At 35.8% G+C, this 21,931-nt stretch overlaps 1 protein-coding gene across 1 annotated transcript; it reads left to right on the forward strand.

Annotated features, from left to right (window-relative positions):
- Nucleotides 1-385: 385 nt before the first annotated feature.
- On the forward strand, nt 386-19,960 carry LOC135694164 (N-acetylated-alpha-linked acidic dipeptidase 2). Its single transcript, XM_065212855.2, has 17 exons — nt 386-910; nt 6,084-6,366; nt 8,473-8,595; nt 9,806-9,989; nt 10,993-11,086; nt 11,809-11,883; nt 12,444-12,529; nt 12,905-13,024; nt 13,263-13,345; nt 13,710-13,773; nt 14,001-14,068; nt 15,765-15,850; nt 16,201-16,291; nt 16,792-17,053; nt 17,800-17,881; nt 18,552-18,644; nt 18,939-19,960. Exons 1-17 carry the CDS (start codon nt 660-662, stop codon nt 19,123-19,125), a joined length of 2,232 nt encoding a protein of 743 aa, XP_065068927.2. The 5' UTR covers nt 386-659; the 3' UTR covers nt 19,126-19,960.
- The last annotated feature ends 1,971 nt before the right edge of the window (nt 19,961-21,931 follow it).

Raw genomic sequence — 21,931 nt, forward strand, 5'->3', positions numbered from 1 at the left:
AAGGAACTTTTTGAGAGAAGCGTTATAAATTGTAAGTATGTTTAATCATATTCTCGGATTCGAGTAATTTGTATCTTCACATTTGGCAAAAATGGATAACAGAATTGAAACCTTCATGTTGAAATTAGTCTGTGCCAAAAATTTCAAATTATTTGGGCCGTCAGGCTGCAAATTACCCCATTTTCAAAATTTAGCTTTTCCTATACATTTCAATGGAATTTGTTGCTGTAGTGAAATTTTTTCACTGCAGCAAGTTCCGGTCAACTCTAAAGAAATATCTAAATATTCGAAACAAAGTAACATGCGACCGAACGGTCCAAACAACATGAATTTTTCAGTATAAACTAATTCAAAGATGAAGATTTCAATTCTGAAGTTCATTTTTGAAAAAGATCCGTAGATAGCGAGATACAAAATTGATGACGTCAATTTGAATCCATCAATAGCCTGTAATTAAAAGCTTGAATTTATTATAATTGAATTTATTTGAATTGATCACCCCTTCCCTTAAAGGTGACCCCCGTGTTGTTTATCTGAACCTCTCGTATCTCCTGGCGCGCAAAAGCGTTGGTTTTTATTGACCGTTTGCATTACATCGTGGTAACATTACTTCCGCTAACTAAAACCTTACCACAGAATAGATATTGCCTGACACCAAGATGTCGACGAGCGATAATTTTGGAGGGAGGAATCGTGTAATAATCATCGTTTTATGTGTTGTAGCTCTTATTATCGGCGCTCTAATCGGAGTTGGAATTTATGCTGCTGCAGGATGCAAAGATGAAGAGAAAACTGCAAAGGCCCAGCCTCAGACCTCTCAAGATCCGAAGAATGAAGAAATGAAGCGGTTTGCTAAACATGCATCAATATTGGATGAAATGAAAGCTGGAAACATTAGAGATTATTTGAAGTGAGTTTGAATGTTTGAGATTTTGATACTCGTTATCTTCGTAAATTAGCGGCGATTTTATTATTATCAAACTTTGTTCTAACTTGTCACACACAGGTGATGATTGTTACAGGTGGCTTTCTGTTCTTGATTGTGAATGACAAGCATTTACAGCATAATGTGTAAGAACTTTGAACGACCAAAAAAGCCAGAAAGTACCTGTTCAGCTGGGGCATCTCGACCGGGGGATTTGGGGGGGGGGGGTTTCGATAGGTTTAATCTATTTAAAACAATTTAAGGTTAAATCCGCCCAGTGGAAGAAACGCTTTAGGCATTTCAGCGACCTTCTTGTGTTAACATCAATAAAAGATCAAGCAAAGGTAGTTGCTCTTTTGGCTAAATATAATATTTCTTGATATGAAGGAAGATAAACAAACTAATGATTTGAAGATTTGAAGATTACTTGTTGGCACAAAACCAAAAAATCCAGGCCCTCTTTAGGTAAAATTGTGCCTTGTGTCCATTTCCCCTAAAAAGGCCTGAAAAGAGGGATCTTGGCAACCAGTGCTGCTTGTTGCCTAGTTTTAGAAGTAACTGACAATATGGAATTTTTTTCAAGACCACTGCGAAATTGTACCAGTTGTTTTTATCTGCTGTTTCATTTGTTTGCAAAAATAAAAGAATTTTCGATAGGATTGTGAGGATTGCTTTAGTGAAATGTACTTAAAAGAGTGCATTTTCCAGGGAATTGGAAGCATCAAAGTTCGAAAATTTTCTGCTCCTTCAGTGGCAACCATGGTGCCGCCTCGGGTGGTTGCTCGTCCCGGTATACAGATTTGGCAAAACTATTAGGAAAGTCCGTTATTATCATTTTAAAATGAATTTTGTGAATTATATGCCACACAGTTAGATTGACAAGATGTATTGCAGAGGTTTGTGACAGCAACTTAAGAATTTCAGGTAATTATTTTTTAATCAGGTAAATTTGCCCCCCCCCCCCCCCCCAACAAGGCTTGCCTCGCGACGGCCCTGCTGTTCAGGAGAGGCAGAACAAAAATTGGAGATCAGTTTCAAACTTGGAACATACATCGATGCATTGATAGTTATCGGCATTGATATTGATAACTTTGAATGCTGCAACCCCTCTTTCAATTAGATACAGTTGCTGCCCTTATAAAAGAGAACGCAATATGCTGAGAGCATAAATTACATCGATTTTTGTACTATATTGGAGTTTTTCCTGTGTCCGGATTTCCATGCCCCTCATGCCGGCGTCATATGGGTTTCGGAAACCTTATGCAAAACGGTCCGGGTACACAAACGCATGACAATTTTGGTTATGCAAAAACGTACCCAAGCATTTAAACAATAGGGTACCAAAACGAATGGTTGAATTTAGCATGCAAAACGGTCCGGGTACACAAACGCATGACAATTTTGGTTATGGGAAAACGTACCAAAGCACTTAAACAATAGGGAACCGAAACGAATGGCGGGATTTATCGTGTGAACCGGTCTGGGTACAGAAATGTTCTGGTTCATATTTTCCAGAATGTAAAGAGCAACCGAACTATTTTTTAAAAAAGGGGATGCTGATAAGAAGCGGTGTTGTGATTTGCCTTGTTACGTTTATGCAAAAAAATATACAACATTAATGGCGACTCCAAAGTTTGCGTGATTAACTCCAAAAGCATTGTTCTCAATTTGTTACTTATAACATTTCAAAACATCGCACTACAATTTTGTCCACTTTGCTCTTCGGTTTACACTGTGCCGGGTAACTGCAGTCACGTGACCTAAATCGTTCACAGAACGCCCAAAACAAAGGGGGGAGGGGGGACTTGTTCCTGTTTTCTCTTGGATTAAAACAATCAATGTTCCTGTGTTTCCGTTGAAAAATTAATGAAAATGTTCCCGTATTCCCTTAAACTAGTAAAATGTTCCCATGTCCCAGTGAAAAATCAAATTTGTCCCGTATTCCTGTACCATTTTTTGTCATGTTCCATTGTTCCCGAAAACCCATGGGAGACCTTCATCTCTGGGCAACAAAACAGCAAAAAAATTTTCATCGAAACGCCAAAGGTACAAAGAGTTTCATTCTCTCCTCCAAACCATCTGCTCCTCGTTCAGACGAAGTCAGAGGATATTGTAATATGTTCAGCGGTCTAAGGACTTATTTTCAGATTCAAACGAAATAACAACGACAAATTTCTCGGAACAACAAGATGTATATCGACGAAATGCTTTTACAAGTAAATCGTAATTTTAGACTAACCGGAGAACCTTTCACAAGCGCTCTCATAAAACGAACTGAACTAATTGTGTAAAAATCTAAATACATAATTGTGCAATATAATAGTATAGCTCAAGGGACAAATTAATGATACGCGAAGGTCTATTTAAAAAAGTTAGTAGGATTAAAAGATATAATGCGGAGAAAATACAAATGTGTTACTGAGTTAATTAGAAAACGTGAACGTAGAAAACAAGTAAATGAGATTCTAAATAAACTTCCTATGTAGCTTTGTTGGTAGCAACCATTAAACTAAAATGCTGAGCAACACAAGTAATGCGTGGCGGTGCGGTCGCTGCGAAGCATGATATGTGTTGCAAGGCAAAGCACAAAGCAGTATTACAATATTGTCAAAACACATTAGGCCTAGTTAGTTTTAGTAATTATTTCACTGAAACAAAATGACGCTGAAATAGCAAAGAAAGTAGGGAAAGCTGACAATGACACCAATTTTACGTGGAGTGAGCAAGGCCGCCGAGACGCGGCCTGGGCCCTGGGGCAAAGTCCCAGTTGGGACCCTAGAGTCGGATACAAAAGATTTTCGAGACCACGCCCTTTTTTAAAAGGGAAACGCCCATTGTTTCGAAACGTTTGCGCACGTTATAGAATATGGTTAAAATATCATAAAATGTAATAAAAAGCATTAATTCTAAGGGTAAGCGATTCAAATACGCTTTTTGACCACACCCTTTTAGCTGATTAAAGAGGACTTCAAAATATGTACCTTCAATTCTGACTCTTTTTTTTCTGGTGAGCCATGCAATATTAAAATTCAAAATGAAAGCAAACTTTTATTCTACGCACTTTTATTTAAAAAATCCCATGGAACTATGCTTTTCAGTTCTTTCGTCTTTTAAAAGTTATTTTTTCTTGCTTTTTCAGTTGCAAACTGATCAATGGTATTGTCGTAATCGATTTGTCTTGCTAGTTCGTGCTCGATCGAAAGAGTCATGAGGCTTGATAGTCTGTCTTGAGTCATTGTTGAACGTAAGCGGTTCTTTATCAATGCTAGTTTGCTGAAAGGGGCCCCAAAAATATAATATAGCTTTATGCAACGAGTCTAAATGCAAACATAACTCATTTGAACGGGCCATAGATTAAAAAAAGTTTATATGGGTTACCTAATTTTTTATCAGGGCTCCCTTCCACCAATAAGTACGATTTCGCGAAACTCAGGGAAAATCAGCTTTAAAGATGAATCCGTAAAATATGTGATCTAAGGTTTGTTCAGCTTTTCTCGGGGCCCCAGACTCAATAAATAAAGCTGATAGGCCTTAAATTCAAACAAGACTCAGTGTACGGACCCAATGAAATTACTGCCATCATTTTCGATATTAACAAATATATCTTTGAATGCATTTCAGTTTGTCATTTTAAAAAAAATTTCAGAATAATTTGGGGCCCCTTTCAGGCCGAGGCCCCGGGGCAAATTGCCCCCTGCCCCCCTCTCTGCGCCACTAGGAGTGAGGAAGAAACTGTAACTTTAATACAAGTATTTATGGACTACACGGCAGCCAAAGTGACAAAAAGTCTTGACTGGGAGACAATGGAAAGCAAATACGACGAAGTAGCTATTCATAGAACTAATTTGTTCCGCTTTCCAAGGTGAACTAATTTTGTTCAGATAGCCGCTCTCAAATTTGTGCTGTTAGCATGGGTCTAGTGTAAACGCGACGCCTATCTCAACTAATTTTGATGCGAAATTTTTCCGGTGCACTGTAAACGGGGTCTTAGAGTGGTGGGGAAAGCTCCTTAAATTTTCTGAGTTTCCCTTTTGAGCGTCCTCTTCTAATACCTATAAGGGCAGTTGCCGTTTTCTGCTGTTGTAATACGCTTTTCGCAACACGCTACAATTGCATTGAAAAACGACAACATCATTATTTTCTTTGAACATATTCCAAATTTGCTATTATTGTACTTGCTTTTGCAGGTCAATGGCTTTTCTGCTTTACTTCAGTTCATAAAGCCAACAATTCTGGACTTTGTCGTCGTTTGTTTTGACGACAGAAAACATGAAGTGCATCGGGTAGAAATGTTTATGAGCTACATCAAGATGGATAATTATGCAAAAATGATACTGAAACCTTTATCATTAAACCAGTGTTATTATCACTATTGTCATCATCGTTATTAGTTTCATAATCCCCAGAAAAGATCTTTCCTGTGACAGGATGAACAAGGAACTCGGGTTTTCGAAACACCCTGTCTGCGAGACAGGGTGGATCATGATCAGGCTCGTTTCGAAAATGCCATTTTATGAATTAAGTTTCGATGAATTTGCAGGAAAGCTAATAAATTCGTGTATTATTAGATGCAACGTCTAATAACTATAGAGTTTTAGCATTTGTTAGCTTTAGAAATACAATTTAATGGTCACTTTTTTTCTGAACGCCAGCCCCCCTCACAAGCTAAATTGTCTAGGCACATCACTTTTAAATTGTGCACCACCAAAATAAATTTAATTAGGGCCCAGCTCAACAACACGATATAGTAAAAGTTGTTTCTAGTGTTTTTGGGAAAGTTGGAAATTTTCTGGAAGTTATGATGATTGTGCGGAGAAAGCATAAAAAATTCCGGGATATTGATTAACATTTAGAAAGCCTGTTCAAGTTCACGTTATTGCCCCAATTGATTGCAAAATTTTTCACGTACAGTCATCAATCACGGTCAAATTCTTATGATTTTTACTATAATGTCCTTGCCCTCAAGGCAGAAACTTTATATCACAGGCATCATGGCAAATTGCATGTAAATTACAATTCTGAGGTCCTCAATCTGAATCTGAAATTGAAAATATGGTTTAAATGTTTTTTTTAAATTAGGCCCGGAAATTAATTAGCGTATTGAACACAGATGACGAAATGTTAGTTTTAAACAATAGCAATTTTTGTCTTCTTCAAGATATCTAACGAAAGAGCCTCACGTTGCTGGAACCGATGGGTCGAAAAAACAGGCTGAATACGTGGCACAGAAGTGGCGAGATTACGGTTTTGACAAAGTTAAGATTCACATGTACACCATCCTTCTGTCGTATCCCGAGAAGCCTGGAGAGGTTGGGCTCAAAGCAGCAAATGGGTCGTCAATCGACAAGTTCACTGTGGTCGAACCAAGTGTCTCGCCCGACGAAAATGCAAGTGAAATAGTGCCGCCTTACAATGCGTTTTCTCCTGCCAAAGCTGTCGAGGTTCGTGTGTTGATGTTTGTTATTTCATAGCTGGTAGAGGTGCATTGCCTTAAAGCAGCAAGGGGACCTCTTGCCAGAAATGTCTTCTACCAATAAATGAAAAAGTAAAATTGGCAACTTTTTTCGTCATTAGGAATGGAGGATCCCAACTTCCCCCAATACCCTTTCATTGCTAGTAATTTTAGGCAGACAATGGCTTGTTAGATCTTTGTTACGAAGGGTCTAAAATCAGGGGAAACTGCCAGTGGTTGATGTCCCGTAAAGTGCTTGAAAATACCCCGCCTGTAAAATATAAAATGTTGTTGTAGCAAAGTCAGTGTCAAAGAACAACATTGACAATACTCGAGCCTGAAATTATCAGAGCAATAACAGAGACGGCGCCACGAAAATGAACCTGGGGTGGCTGAGAATCACGTTTAGTGACATAGGAGGACCCACCGTTTGGGTCCGACGCGAAAGAAAATTTTTGAAATTCAGCCTTCTAGAATGACTAAAAATGCATTTCCCAGACTAAAATTTATCAAATTGAAATACTGCTCAGAACAAACAATTCAACGATTCTCTGAAAAACACTGATTATTGATTTTTAGGAAAAATTTGGGAGGGGCGGAGTCATGCTAAAATGCTAGTGACAGACGTTGGGGAAAGAAAGAAAGGGTGACCTTTGGTTCAAAGTGCACATCGATGTGAATAACAAGAAGCTGTTGTATCCATCTATATAAGAGAATTTTACTTCCTGAACAGAAATGTGCATCTTCTTTGTCTCAAGTATTTTCAGTAGGCCATGTTTACACATCCAAAATGCAGACATTGCAATGATACAGAAAGGTATCTACTGAATAGACAATTAAAAGAAATATACCAAAATAAGTTAGTAAAATTCAGTTTGTTCTTTTTTTCGGTTTGTTCGAAATCAGTTTGTTCGAGGCTCGAGAAAACTCTGGTTCATATAAAAAAGAGAGTGTGTTGCCTGTCAAAAAATCATGGCCCTCAGTAGGTACATTATCATATTTCTTGGATTAGGCGGGCCCGAATGTTTTGGTCTTGATTTATCAGCTGTGGCAGACATTTGCATAACGTGGTAGTGAAGTTCCCTCTTTGAGATTTGTATGCAGAACTATCTTCTTTTAACAAAGGATTATTTGCCTTGAATATGAAACACATGTCAATTAAAAATTAGAACATAAAAACCTCATTATTCCCATTACCTTTATTTGCTTTTAAACTTTAAAGGATAATTTCTTTTATTTTTTCTGTAGGGGAGCATGCCAAACACACTCTAATAGTTGTTTAGTTTTGTCCCAAAATACAAAAGAGAATACAATTTAATTTCGACTTACGTCATCAGTTGTTTTTCTTGACAAAATTGTTTTTCTTGATTCTACTTTTTTGCATATTTGATTTAAGCCTCACTACAATACCTTTATATATCTCAGTTATTACCAGTTAATCTTTCTTGGCTTTTTAATCGCCTATGTTTGCTCTTTGATCAATGTAAATAATCCTTAAGATCCCAAAAAAAGAATGATTTAAGATAAAAGATTATCTATGAAAGAAATTGAACACGAATGAGAGATCTTTTCTCTTGTCCCGTCTACACCTTCTAATGAATTTACCGTCCTTTCATTGCTTTTTTGCCTCCCGTGTTCAAGACAACAATGAATCGGTAATGGAAATGTAAACATTTGAGAAGGGCTTCAAGATGGAATTGCGATAAAACCATGGTTTTAAAGGCCATCGTAGACATAAGCTACTTTTTTGTTTTCATTAAGATTAAAAGACGCCGTCAAAAGTCTAAAAAAGACGCAAAATTCTTTTGAACAATTTCTTGTAACCTGTCGTAATTGTAACCAGTGAAAAATTAGCCTACTTTTCTCACGACGCTTAACTGAATGTTGGCGTTCCTTCGACGTAGATTGAGCAGTCACAGCACAGACAGAAATGTGTACCATTGGTGTAATATTCCTGAATTGAGGGGAGTCAAAGTTGAGATGAAATTTAGAGCCCCTTTGTTAAAATACAGCACATTTTTGGTAGGATGACGATGAGACAGTCGATCTACGATTCCTCTAGATTTCTTAGAAACGCAATTTCTTCATCTTGCAGGGCAAACTAGTGTATGCAAACTATGGTCAAAATAAAGACTTCAAGGCACTGGAGGATGCTGGCATTGAGGTCAAAGGAAAAATTGTTCTAATGAGATATGGGCCAACATCGAGAGGTGCAAAAGTAAGTTCAAAGGTTTATAAGCTGTCATGCTATCTGCCGTCTTGCTCTATAAACCAAAATGTATACAGCTTTGAATATTAAGCATTGAAGACTCTGTATTAGACCAGTTAACGGTTATCATATTGAATATACGTGTGACAGTAACATAAGTACAGTTGAATCATTTTAACTCAAGCCCCTGATAACTCTAACTTTTATTTACTGGAACCCAGATAGTTCACCCAACATTCATATTCTGGAAGTTACTGAAATATTTGTCTACAGAATTTGAGTCTTCTTCTTTGTATGAAGCGCAAAAAGTTTATTGTATACCCCAGCCTCTTCCTTGTATATGAGTATGAACCATGAACCGACCGTAAATTTTTAATTTTGTAGGAAATCGTTATTCACCTACTAACTGTGACAGAATTTTTCCTCTCGCGAGGATTACATTGTAATTTCCTAACTTCAAGTTTTATAGATAGACAACCTTGAACAACAAAGCACCAATGAGATAAAAAATACTGACTGGTAGCAGGCGCTGCTAGTCAACTAATCCTTTCAGCAATACTGCTGTCAATCACTCCGTATGCGCCAATCAGTCAATAATTTGTCATTTTCGCTATTCTCCGTTCCGGGTTGACGTCATCGATTTTGTATCTCGCTATCTACGGATCTTTCTCAAAAATGGACTTCAGAATTGAAATCTTCATCTTTAAATTAGTTTTTACTGAAAAAATCATGTTGTTTGAATCGTTCGGTCGCGAGTTACTTTGTTTTGAATAATTAGATATTTCTTTAGATTTGACCGGAATTTGCTGTTGCAGTGAAAAAACACTACAGCAACAACTTCCATTGAAATTTTTTGGAAAAACTAAATCTTGAAAGTGGGTTAATTCGCAGCTTGACGGCCCAAACAACTTGAGATTTTCGGCACAGACTAATTTCAACATGAAGATTTCAATTCTATGATCCATTTTTGCCAAATGTGAAGATAAAAATTGCCTGGATCAGAGAATAGATTTGTCCGACTTCCCACTGATTAGTCAAACCGAAGAAAGTCTGGGTAGCCTCTTTTATATTGCTTCATCTGGTCTCACATGAACTACTTGATACATATTCCGTTTTCTTGCAGAGCTGTTTTATCTGACAGAGCTGTATGAATCAACCAGATTTCTATTACACAGAAACTATTGTGAACTTTTTTATAATTTAGTTTTGTACCCATTAGGTTGCCAATGCAGAAGCCAGGGGGGCTGCTGGATGCCTAATTTTCTCAGATCCTCAAAATTGGAATCCTTCGGGAAAGAGTGCACAATATCCCAATGGATGGGAACTTCCTGACACGGGAATTCAGCGTGGAACTATTATACGCAGACAGGGAGATGCCCTTTCTCGGGAATACCCTTCCAAAGGTCAGTAATTTGTTAGAATGGTACGAAAAGTTTCCAGATATTTTACTTTGGCAGTTTTGGCACCGCAACTGTTTTTTGATTATATTCTATGTATCTTGTCTGATGCCTGGTTGAGAGAGGGTTGAATTCTTCTTTTGGAAAGCGTCAACACCCATTTCACATGACTAAAAGCCCCTTTAATTGGGTATGGAGGGTACAATATAAGCACATGTAGAACTGGGAAATATTTGGAACATAAACATCCATTCCATTAAATTAGGGATGAGGCAAACAATTCAAGGCAGTTTCTTCTAGTTTCCATACGCCTTTTCCCTTGTTTGTAACAGTTAGCTGTGGATATGGTTTATGTAGCGTTAATGACTATTTATGGATATAACACAAAACCCCTCCTACTTCTTAACTTTTTGAGCAAGCACCGGAGAAAAGACTTCTGGGAGGGGGGATCAATTAGTCAATAGTGTAATTTGTTCTTGTTTCTTGTTCAGAAGTTTGATATGGTCATCTTTAGGGTCCAAGGTTTTTATTCCAAGGAGTTTATTCCTTGCGTTTAGGAGTGAAAGGGGCCAAAATATCGTAAATGAAGATACTGCAATTCAATTCTCTCTGGGAAACGAAGATCTTTAAAGATTGGAAATGCATGGGTTTTTGGCAATTTGGAACTTAAAATTGCCACCACGCAGACTGCAATCAGATTTCATCCTTGGTCAACACGCAAACTTTCATAAAGATACCTGTTGCGTTGCTTCAAGAATCTTATACATTTCTCAGCCAAATCAATGTCTTTTAATACAAAGTGTCCAATCAAAGAAAGACAGTCCGTAGGTCCTTGAGTTCTTAGGTTATTTTTTGCGGGAATTAACGTTATTTGGCAAGCAAAATTGGCTCAACTTCGCTGGCGCTTTATTTGATAATGTCAAGAAGTATGTTTTACTCGCAAACAGAATTTTCGATGATTTTTAGCCATTTTCAACTTACCCGTGCTACTTGTCTATCTTGTTTTTAGAGGGATTCTATAGAGCAGATATAAGTAAGGCCTCTCCGTTGCCAACTATTCCTTCTCAGCCAATCCAGTTCAAGCAAGCTGAAGTTTTACTAAGGTTTGTTCTACACAGTTAGCTACTTGATTGTCTTTAGCTACTCACTCTTGATCGTATCTTTCTTTATAAAGGAATTATCATGATAAGCGTGTGCTGAGTTAGAGAGTGTTTGAGTGTGAATGAAATTTTAGGTGGCCCGTGCTACTTACCATCTCTAATGGATTAATACTAGGCCTTCCCTTTTCTAATACAAGTCTAGGTTGCCCGTGTTACTTACCCTCTCTACAATATTATTACTATTTCAGGCCTTCCCCTTTCTAATACAACCCTAGGTTACCAGTGTTACGTACCATCCCTACTGGAATAATACTGTTTTGGGCCTTCCCTTTTCTAATACAACTCTAGGTTGTCGGGGGAAGCGAAAAATCTCTGTTCTGTATCTAAAGTTCATTACGATTAGAATCACTAACAAAAGAATTGACGTACGATATAATACTTTGGTCGATATATTCAACTTAAAAAGAAATGTACACCTTTTTCGTTTGCCGCATGGTTTCTTGAATAGTGTTTAGATGAATTATTTTGGTTTCTTAATGGATCTACTAGCTTTGAGCATTTTAGCGTTAGTCATGAAAATGGATCATCAATGTTGTTGTTGTTGTTGTTGTTGTTGTTGTTGCTGCTGTTGCTGTTTAGTAATTCACTTTTTTGCCAGTACAGTAATAAACTGCGCGCTTCAACGTGATTATTTTTTAATTAAAAATGTTTTCCTTGTTTGACAGGAACATGGATGGCATGAAAGGATCAGCTTATTTTCAGGGTGATGGAAACTTTGATTATCGAATGAACTCAACGCTGTAGGTATTCTTGTCAGTTGATTCAGTATCATATTATATAATGCAGTGTTCTTTTTCATAGCCATATCAAGACAACAATTTGCAGCTAGTTGGCGCTTATCAATAGCTTTTAAAAAGTAATATTTATGAATAAACCTGACCTTTATCTTGTAAACTAGTTGAAATCAGTCTTGCATAGACATAGAGCCTAATTTCGGCTTTCTTAATGGATTTTCTTTGAAGAGGGCTCAAATCTTCATATTCTGCGAAATCCTATTTTTGGCAATTTTTGGTGTCACATGATCAAAGACTTCACTAAAGTGTGCCAGATCGAAGAAAACCTTTTTACTCCTTCATTTTTATAGTATTTTCACTTTCAGGCACAGGAATTTTCACATTTTCAGACAGACTGACATATTTCCAAACACATTTTCAGAAAATTATTTCGTTTGATACTAATTTTGATAGCATTAATCTCAGATCGAAAATATTCTAAGCTATGAAGTTGTATCGTTGCGCCTAGTTTTGAATTTTCTCATTGTATTACACGCTGATTTTTTTTTTCTTCGTAAATTTCGTAGGAACGTGACTTTGTCTGTCTTTACCAAGCTGGAATCTAGACCAACATACACTGTATCTGGAGTTATATATGGCAAAGTTGAACCAGGTTGGCTTATACATTAAAAAATTGTCTTCATCCAGTTGTTTGTCCATTTGAAATTTTATTTCATGTGTGTTATTAATTGAAATGTTTTTGTGCGCACTTCGTGCTTAGTCTATTGTCGGAGGAGGCAAAGAGAACTAAGATTTTAGCCGATTTGGTTTGGTTTACCTTAGATAATGTCTCTAAACCAAAGCATTTTTACGAAGAATTTAGCATTTTACAGCTCAAGGCGTAGTCTAGATCTAGTTTATCTTAATATAGTCTTGAAATTCAAAGTTTCCTTAGACAGCATACTCTATAATATCTTCATCAATTTCAAACTCCAATCCAATCATCTTTTACCCAAGCTTCAAGTCAACCTCTATTCTTTTATTATAGATCGCTTAGTTCTTCTTGGAAACCATCGTGATTCTTGGGGATATGGAGCTGGAGATGCTTCAAGTGGTCAGGCATCTTTGCTAGAGATATCTAGATCACTTGGCAAATTGAAAAAAGGAGGTGCAATCAGTTGCTTATTCTACTCTCTTTTTTAATTTTCTCCCCTGCCTTTTGAAACCAAAGCTTGATAGCCTGTTTGTAAATTTACCTTTTATATGAATTTATTTCTTCAAAGAGCTAGTACTCTTTTTCTGGTTATTATGTTAAAGGCATCTTTTTAATTGAACAGTCTGAAAGTGTTAGTAAGTAACCGTTGTACCTTCGACAGATGGACAATCTCTTTATTCTGATATTATAGGCTGGCGCCCACGCAGAAGCATAATGCTTTGTAGCTGGGATGCAGAGGAGTTTGGAATCCATGGATCCACAGAATGGGTTGAGGTAGGCTAAAAATAGTTGCCTAGAAGTTGCTGTATAGCCTCGAAAATAAAAATCTCGAGGTAGAGTCTCGAATGTCAGCTGATAGGTCATTCCAGAGTTTCGCTTCCGTATATCGAATGGACTTTAAGCCAAGTTAAAGCGTATTTTTTTATCTGGATAGATATCTCCTCGGAAAGACGGCCTTGTTTCATAGTGATGGACTAAAATATTTAGTGGGAAGAGGTTGTTAAAGCAACTCCGTTAATCTTCCTGTCCTTTAGCATTTTTAACTTTGCATTAGCTTTCCTTCTTCTTCAAATAGCCCCAGTTAGTATATGTGTGTTGCTCAATAACAAGGTACTTATTCTGCGCTTTCACTTTTTAGGACCACGCCTCAATGCTCCAAGAGCGTGCTATAGCATATCTGAATGTTGATATTGCTGTGGAAGGTGAATCTCCTCTTGCATCAGGCAGATGCCGAAATTCATAATTTTCTGTTTAACGATCGTTCTCTGAGGAATCTTTGATTGATTTTCTTCAATTTAACTTGCATGAACATGAAATATTATTATCATTGAATTGCATAATATTAAGATTATCATTAAATATTGATTCTTATTATTATATAATACTTAATTCGTAAAGTTTATCAATTGACAGAAGCCTTATTTTTTAGGAAACTACACTGTGCGGCTGAGAGGAACTCCAGAGCTTGACAATGCCTTTTTTGAAGCAACGAAGAAGGTTTGCATTGTTTTCATCAATAAAGTGAATTTATGTTTAGATTTTCCAAAATAGAATCTACAATTTATATTCCTTTGAAATGTTGCTATTGAAAAGGTGTTTTGTTTGTCGTGAGTCATCGAATGGTTAAAAGGGTAAACGGCGATATTTTATACTTGATTTAAAAATTTTTAATTTAGCTTATGGTCTTGTATGCATATGATCTTATAGCTGTTCTTCAGAAAGGAAAAGTATTAAATCGCAATCTGAGTATTTAATTGAATAGCTGTAAATTTGCCTTATGAGATATTTAGTATCCAGGAGCCTAGGCAATCTAAACATACACATCCTAGGTTGTTCTGTGGCAAAATATTATCTCGTTTTTTGGTTTGATTTATTCCCTAGTAGCTTAAAACATATTTAGAACAACCAAGTCTAACAGTTCTGGATGAATTCAGAACAGCCATCCTGAACCTCAATTAACTGTTTCCTGTTTCTTAAAAATAAAAAATACTTTGTAAATAAACTGTATTGACATGAGATTTGTTCAAACAATTTTGGTTATTAACAAATGTTTGTTTTGTCAACTGTATGAACGTTCAATGAAAGTTTGCCAAATATTCCAAACCAAATACATTCTGGAACTAAAAATTTGAGACCCTGTTAAAGTGAATTATCCTGTTAGGAATGCGAACTAAAATTTGAGCTGTACTGTGTAAACACTTCGACATACAGTAATTGTCCACTTCAGTCTTTTTTTAGATGTGATATTTGAAAATATGTACTTTTCACATGCAAATATCGATAGTTCATTTTTGCTCAGACTGGTTGTTTGTACAAGTTCATTTGATATAACCTTCTGATGGCAAGTCAACTGCCAATAGCCGTCATCAAATTCTGCCTGTTATCAATTTGATATGTTTCAACACAATGTCGTCGCTACATTTTGTGCTCCAGAACAAAATCATGGTGTCCTTTCCCGAAAAAGTGGGTGAGCCATGATTTTTGCCACAATATCGATAAATCGTTAATGACGCACCTTGAGATGGCAAAACTCCTCGCTTTTGAAGCGTTCTTTTTTCGAAAGGGGGCATCATACCTCTGCACCTACCCCCTATAGTTTCCATGGCCCTGCTTCTATTTTTCACTGTTATCAGTTTTCTACGACTTCCGTTTGTACTGATGACAACAACATATCTTTGTTTGGTATGAGCCATATCAACTGTACCATAGTCATTCTATTGAAAATGACTGTGCCCAAAGAGGAAACATCCAGGACATACAAATGCTTAGCCAAATATGGATTTAAAAGACAACTTATTATATAATCATTGACCCATGGAAATTATGAACGAGTTTTATGAGGGGCAGTGTCTAGAGTGGCAAACTAGATATGAACCATCCCAGGGGTGTAGTGCCGAATGATTTGGCAAATTTCTACTTTTGCTGTTGTTTTTCGCAACATTTTCTGCAAGAGCCCCCCCCCCACCCCTGATTATTTAGATAGCACTAAACTACTGGACCATCCTGTTCCCTGTTTCCTGTTAGGTGCTTTTCTTTTGACGGTGTCTTTTTGCAGCTTTTTTTAATAAGCATAAATGGAATAATCTGCTTGCCATTCAGTATAACCATAAAGTCCACAGTATTTATACTCTTGCTTTGAAATTTCAAATTTACAAGTATAAGAGATCTGTAATAGGTTTAAAAACTTTACCAGGTTCCTGCACCGGATGACAAAAATGCCAATCTCTATGAAGACTGGGTTAAAAAGAATAGAAACCCAAGCGCACCAAGCGAGCCAAAGTAAGAACATGAGTGGTCACTATATTTTATTATATTTCATTTTTCTATTTTATTATCATTCCACTCTTTCTTTTCATTCAAAAGAAATTACCCTTTCATAATTCTGAATCGCTTGAAGTAGTTTAGGATTATTAATCGTTTTTGAGAACTCTTAAATTTTGCACAGTAGTTTGTTATTGATGGTAGGAATGAGTTAGGAAATAGGCCAAGTAATTTTGACTAGAACGTGCTATGCTGATTAGGCTTTGTTTCTTTTTCTTGAGAAATGGCCAAAGCTATTTCAATCAGAAATGCATTACACCATCTTCAGCCCAAACGTCACCATCTCAAATAATGTTTTTTACCCACAGAACAATCGTAGCGACATCTGGTAGTGATTATAAGCCTTTCTATCATACTATTGGCATTTCATGTGTGGATCTCCGTTATATGTATGAAAAGGTTTGTATATCTTTAAGAGACAGTTTTCTCAGATGGCTCAGTATATTCATAGTTAATCATCCAAAATACAACAGCAAGTTTTCTACATTTCACCGCTTTCACTAAACACAACCAAGCTGAAATATTTTTACCATTCACTTGAGAAACTTAGCTCGTGTTGAAAATCTGAACATGGCCTTAGAAGCCGTGTTGGGTTTAGCTCTGACTATATGGCATCGAGAACACTTTAAGTTCATTTTGATTAATCTTGTTTCCGCATTAGTTTTGTTGGATTCAGATTATAATTATACCAAAGCATATCACCGTATTATTACCTTTTTGGAAACTGCAGATTTGAAAAAAAGGAAAAGGGCTGACACGCCTATTCTTCCAGATCATGCGGCTTCTGCAATTCTTGCAATCTAGTTAGACATACAGTTACAATTTGTTTGACAACTGACCTCTGGTTCAGACCTTGTTTTACATTCTACGCCGATAAATTCATTCTACATTCCCCACAGAAAACAGGCACCAAGTATCCATACATGTATCCAATGTACCACTCAATGCACGAGACATTCAAATGGATGGAAAAGTACGTCGATCCTGATTTTCGTTATCATCTAACAGTTGGCAAGATGTGGCTAAAACTCGGACTGCTCCTTGCTGACTCGTTGGTTCTACCATTCAATCTATCACGTGCTGCCGCCAATGTTAAGTATTACGCCTTGAAATTCCAGAAGGATCACAAAAAGTACTTGAATCCTCATGGCATTTATAGTGGTATGTTTTCTTGTTTCGTTGTCGCTAGAATTTTTCAGTCTCTCGAATGCTTGAGTTTTGATTTTTCATCCTTTAGCAGACATTGTGATGAGCTAAGAATCCCAAAGTGTTAGTGTTAGTGTTAGTTTATATAATTCACTGATTTATTCAGAAAGCAGTGTCTTGAAATAGAATGATCTTTTGTTTCAAAAATCAGTTTATTTCTAAACAAAATTTTAAGAAATATATAACCGTTCAAATGATTTAGTATAATTCAACTTAATACTGAGATTAGGAATGACCATGGCAGGAGATTTTACTATTAAAAACCCAGTCAGTTGTAAAATGCTAAACATTGTAGAATAACCTTTATTTTCCCTGTGTGCTTTTGGCAAACCAATACTTTGATGTGACCATTTATCATTCGATTTTTATGATTAATTTCAAAGTATGTTTGCACATTTCTATTGAAGAGTCACATATAGGCTTGACTTGTCCTTCCAATGTTACCTTTGTGTGTTTGTTTTTAAACGATCATATTACTTGTTTCCATGCGGTTCTAGAACATTTCGATGTTGCAATATTATATCAGCTTGTATGAGGCATTCTGTGTATTGGATCTGTTTTACAGACCTTAAACACATACTCATTTTTCCATTCTTTTATCGCTTGCAAGTACACTTGATTTAATTCGATCATAGAAATGATGGTTTCAATTTTGAAATGCCAGAATACTTTTTATCTATATTTGATGTAAATTTTTGCAGATCTTCTTGTGCAAGCAGCTGAAAATCTAACAAAGTCTGTTGCAAGCTTCGAGAGCAGAATGAAAAATGTCGACTTGAAAGAGTGAGAAGTTTTACCAATAGTCGAATAAACACGTAACTTGTATTTGTATCTTCAACGCTTGTTTGCTCGATGGCAATAGATCTGTTGAAGGCACAGTATCCCGTCAGTGTAAAGTTCATGACAACTTTAGGTTTTACAAAAAGGTTAAAATTGAGAAACTGGAGCGTAGATTGACGATTGGGAGCTTCTACAAAGCCTATTGTATAACTCCCCCAAACAAAATTTAGGAAAACGCTGAGATAAAGTCTTTAGTATGAGATTATAGGTAGCTTTGGTAATAGATAGCTATTGCAACTTATTTTTAAGAGATTATTTATGTAACTGAATGGTATAGATACACAAAAATGAGAGATTTTTGTGGCTTTTGCTGCGCTGGTATATCACTTTGACGAAAGTTGATAATAGCATGTGATAGGTATTTGTGGGAAGGTACATCCCCTAAGTATACGCTTTTCTTATAGTTACGCTTTTCTTATAGTTACGCTTTTTATTAGAAACCTTCAAAGTGATGTCTTGATGATAAGTGAAAATGACTGTATTGTTCATGGTCGATAGTTTACCAATGCGAAGTCATCGACAATAAAATAATATCTTTTGCACAAATTTCCGATTCTATTTTATCATCGTTGAACCAGTGGCCACATTTGTTACAAAAAATATTGTTTTTTAGTCCACTCCAGGTTAGGATGATGAATGACAGAATTCAAAATTATCAGCGCCAGTTCATTCATCAGGTTGGGACGATGGGAAGGGACGACTTAAGGTAATCGCCGTTTTAAATCACGTTGAAGTGGATACTTTTTTACTGTTTTCTTTGATTTATATGTCTGTGTTACAAAGCAATTGTCTCTTCCCCTATACTTTATCTGCTTAAATATCATTATTACCACTTATAATTAAATACCACTTATTCATCTAGTATCGGTATGGAATAGACATTTATTATTGCTATTTGTTAAAGTCCTTTAGAACGTGAGAACAGGGTCATTTAAACAGCATCGGTTAATAGTGAGTTCTCTTTCTACTTGGTTGATATCGTCTATGTTCAATATTTTAGGAATGTCGTCTATGCAACTAGATCAAATCTAATGGTTGGCGGAAACAAGTTCACTGCACTTGGACAAGCGATATACAGGGCCTATAATCGAATCGACAAGGACTGGGACGAAGTGAAGAAGCAAATGATGCTCGTGGTATATCACCTTCAATCTGGTGCGCAATCATTCGAAAGTCTTACCATGTGAGTTGTTGTCACAAGGCCTAGCACATTTGCTCATTTTTAATACAGCTAACTCTGTAAGCTGTTTTTACCATTTGACAATTTTTGAAGTTATCTCTGAATTTTATTAAAGTGATTGTTTGTCTTTTATAATGATTAATCGATTTTAAGCATCCAATGTCAGCAAACACTCAGAGTTTGCAATAATTTTTTCTCAAGCATAAATAGCTTTCAATCCGCCTTCCCATTGAAAGAGATATGTTGTCAATACGAGAATTTTCCATTAAAATTCTTGCCAATACTGATTGTTTCAACACCTTTTGTGCTCCATCCTATTTTAGAACGTATTTATTCAATTATATCTTCTCCTTTCCATTGCTGGACCAGCAAAAAGGTTGGTTCAGTAAACACAGGTAATGAATTTTTGGATAAACGTCGCTCAAAAGATACCGTTTTCTAGTTAAATTCGTTCGTTAAAATCCTTGTGATTAAATATCCAAAACGTAAAAACACAGAGACGTTTAAATGTAGTTCGTATTCATAGCCTAATTTTAACAGTTTTCTTGAATTTATTTCATTTATTCTCTCCCAATAATTATTTACACAGGATAGAATTTGCAATTAAAACATCCATTTTTCAAAACTGCCCTGAACCAGAAAAGAATAAGAACCTATATGATAGAAATTCTCTCATTTTATAAGAACCCCTACAGACAACATTAAAAGAAATTATAAAAAATAAAGGCAGAAATATTTTTGTATTCTTTTTTATTTGTATTGCTTGTGCAAATTTTGCAAAGTTTCATTTGCAACTGCTTAGCAATTTCTTTAATCGCTTAATGTGTAAACGGCTAGAAAAATGTTTTTGTTTGAAAAAAATCTTAATTTCTTAGCTATGTTTTAGAATCTATACTCAAATCTACGCATTGCTAAATCATATATTGCTTGAATGTAAAAGAGGTTTAAGACATGTGGTTTTATTGAATCAGTCAAAAAATTGCTTTTCATTTCGTTCTTCTGTATGCGAATTCACAATACACAGTTTCCAACATGCACGTATTTGCGTTAGACAAGAAAAGATGTGGTTTTGCTGAGATTTTTATATTTTCACAGGTTTTGAAACATTTTGCCATTCCCGTTTCAATTTCAATTCATTTTTCAAAGTTTATCGTTGCTATCTTATTATAGGAATATTGAGTTAAGTTTGTGTTTAATTTTTCATCCCCTTGTTTTAAATTGTAAAAATCACCCAGCAGCTTCAATGAAAGCTCCTCAAAAACCAATTCATTGCGCACAATTATCTTTTCGGCAAAATGTTAGTTATAATCACTATAAGTATTTCACAATATGTTGGGTGCGCGTACTTTTTCAAAGTTATTTTGCGTATCTTGTAGTGATATATTTAATTTGCACAAAGAACTTCATAGGATAGAAGTTTGATAACATTTTCCGAAACTGAAGTCAGCTTTGCTAAGGCACCATTTTTCACACTTGACTCTTAATTTATGAAGATAATTTCTACATTTATGAATTTCTCAACTTTTATACTATCATTGAATAATTTTCAACATCTGATGTGTCAAAATTTTTCATCTTTGATTTGTGAACATTTTTAATGAGGTTGGTTCAAATACTATGCCCCAAAAGAGGCTTGATGATGATATTGTCTTAAATAAGGGGGAATAGTCTTCTTATGTCGAACTACCTGACATAAACGCTGGTTTTTACAGCATCGGTGACGAGTCAATCATTCGCCCCGGAAATTATTGGATCAAATAGATATTGAAAATTCATTTTTTAAGTAAAACTGGCACACAGCCTAGAAGCTCTTTCTGTTCTCTTAGAAATCTGTTGTTTTTGCCTCGTTTCCGTCGATATATTCTTAAGATCATAATAAACATGGCCGCCAACCACGTGGATCAACACAAGACGAATACAAAGTTTCTGAGGTACGACAGAACACCTTTATTTGATTTGCTTCGATTTTAAAGGTAAAAAGTAATTTTCAGCTTCAAAAACCCCACTTGAGAAAAAAGAGGCGTTCATCAATCGTTAAAGTATGTCTGGTAAAAAGGATAATTCAACTTTACGGTTTGAAGTTCTAGAAATAGTACAATATATAGAGATGGTATCTAACGGTATAAGGGAAATTGAAATGTAATCACGAGGAGTAAATCTTGTGATTATAAATCAGAATTCATTGCAACTAATCAAGGTTTCTCTGAGGCATGTATCTCTTGGTGAACTTAGGGCTGTATTTTTAAGTCCCGTTTAGAAACTAAGCAATGTTACTAATTTAATGTTACTGACAGAATCATCTTCAAGAATTATATACGAATTTTGGGGGTTTTTCGATACCTTTGAAGCTTTGGCAAAGCTTCCATCCAATGCACTTAGCGCTCTATGCATTTTTAAAATCTCAGTGATTAGATCAACTTGGTTTAAACATTTTTGTTTGAGGCTAAAATTTTCTCAGGTTTTTTTATATTTTGGTCCAAAAGCATGCTGACAGAATTCTTATTTTTAAAAGATGCTTATTTTCACTGGCCTTAGAATAAATTGATTGATAGAAATATAAATTCATCAATACTATTAAGGAAGCTATCCAAATAAGCCTCTACCATATAGTAAAGATATCTTTCATTTCATTTTTATTACATTTTTTATTTCATTTTCATTTTATTTACATTCACAAGAAAAAAATACAGAGCAGAAATATAAATGATTGTAAAAACCAAGGAAATTTGCAGGCAGGAATTTCATAAAGGGGATTTGCATCATTTCTTTTTACAGACCTGTATCAAGATTGTAAAAATTCTGTTCAAAGCATA

This window comes from Rhopilema esculentum, chromosome 11 (genome assembly GCF_057945365.1).
Source record: "Rhopilema esculentum isolate cy_ngs chromosome 11, ASM5794536v1, whole genome shotgun sequence".
NCBI lineage: Eukaryota > Metazoa > Cnidaria > Scyphozoa > Rhizostomeae > Rhizostomatidae > Rhopilema > Rhopilema esculentum.

Bases quoted from the DNA above. Each gene is read 5' to 3' on its own strand.
- LOC135694164 (XM_065212855.2), top strand. From the start codon at position 660: ATGTCGACGAGCGATAATTTTGGAGGGAGGAATCGTGTAATAATCATC. The intron at 11,087-11,808 runs GTTTGTTCTACA...CTTGTTTGACAG, and splicing joins CAAGCTGAAGTTTTACTAAG to GAACATGGATGGCATGAAAG. The intron at 12,530-12,904 runs GTTGGCTTATAC...CTTTTATTATAG, and splicing joins ATATGGCAAAGTTGAACCAG to ATCGCTTAGTTCTTCTTGGA.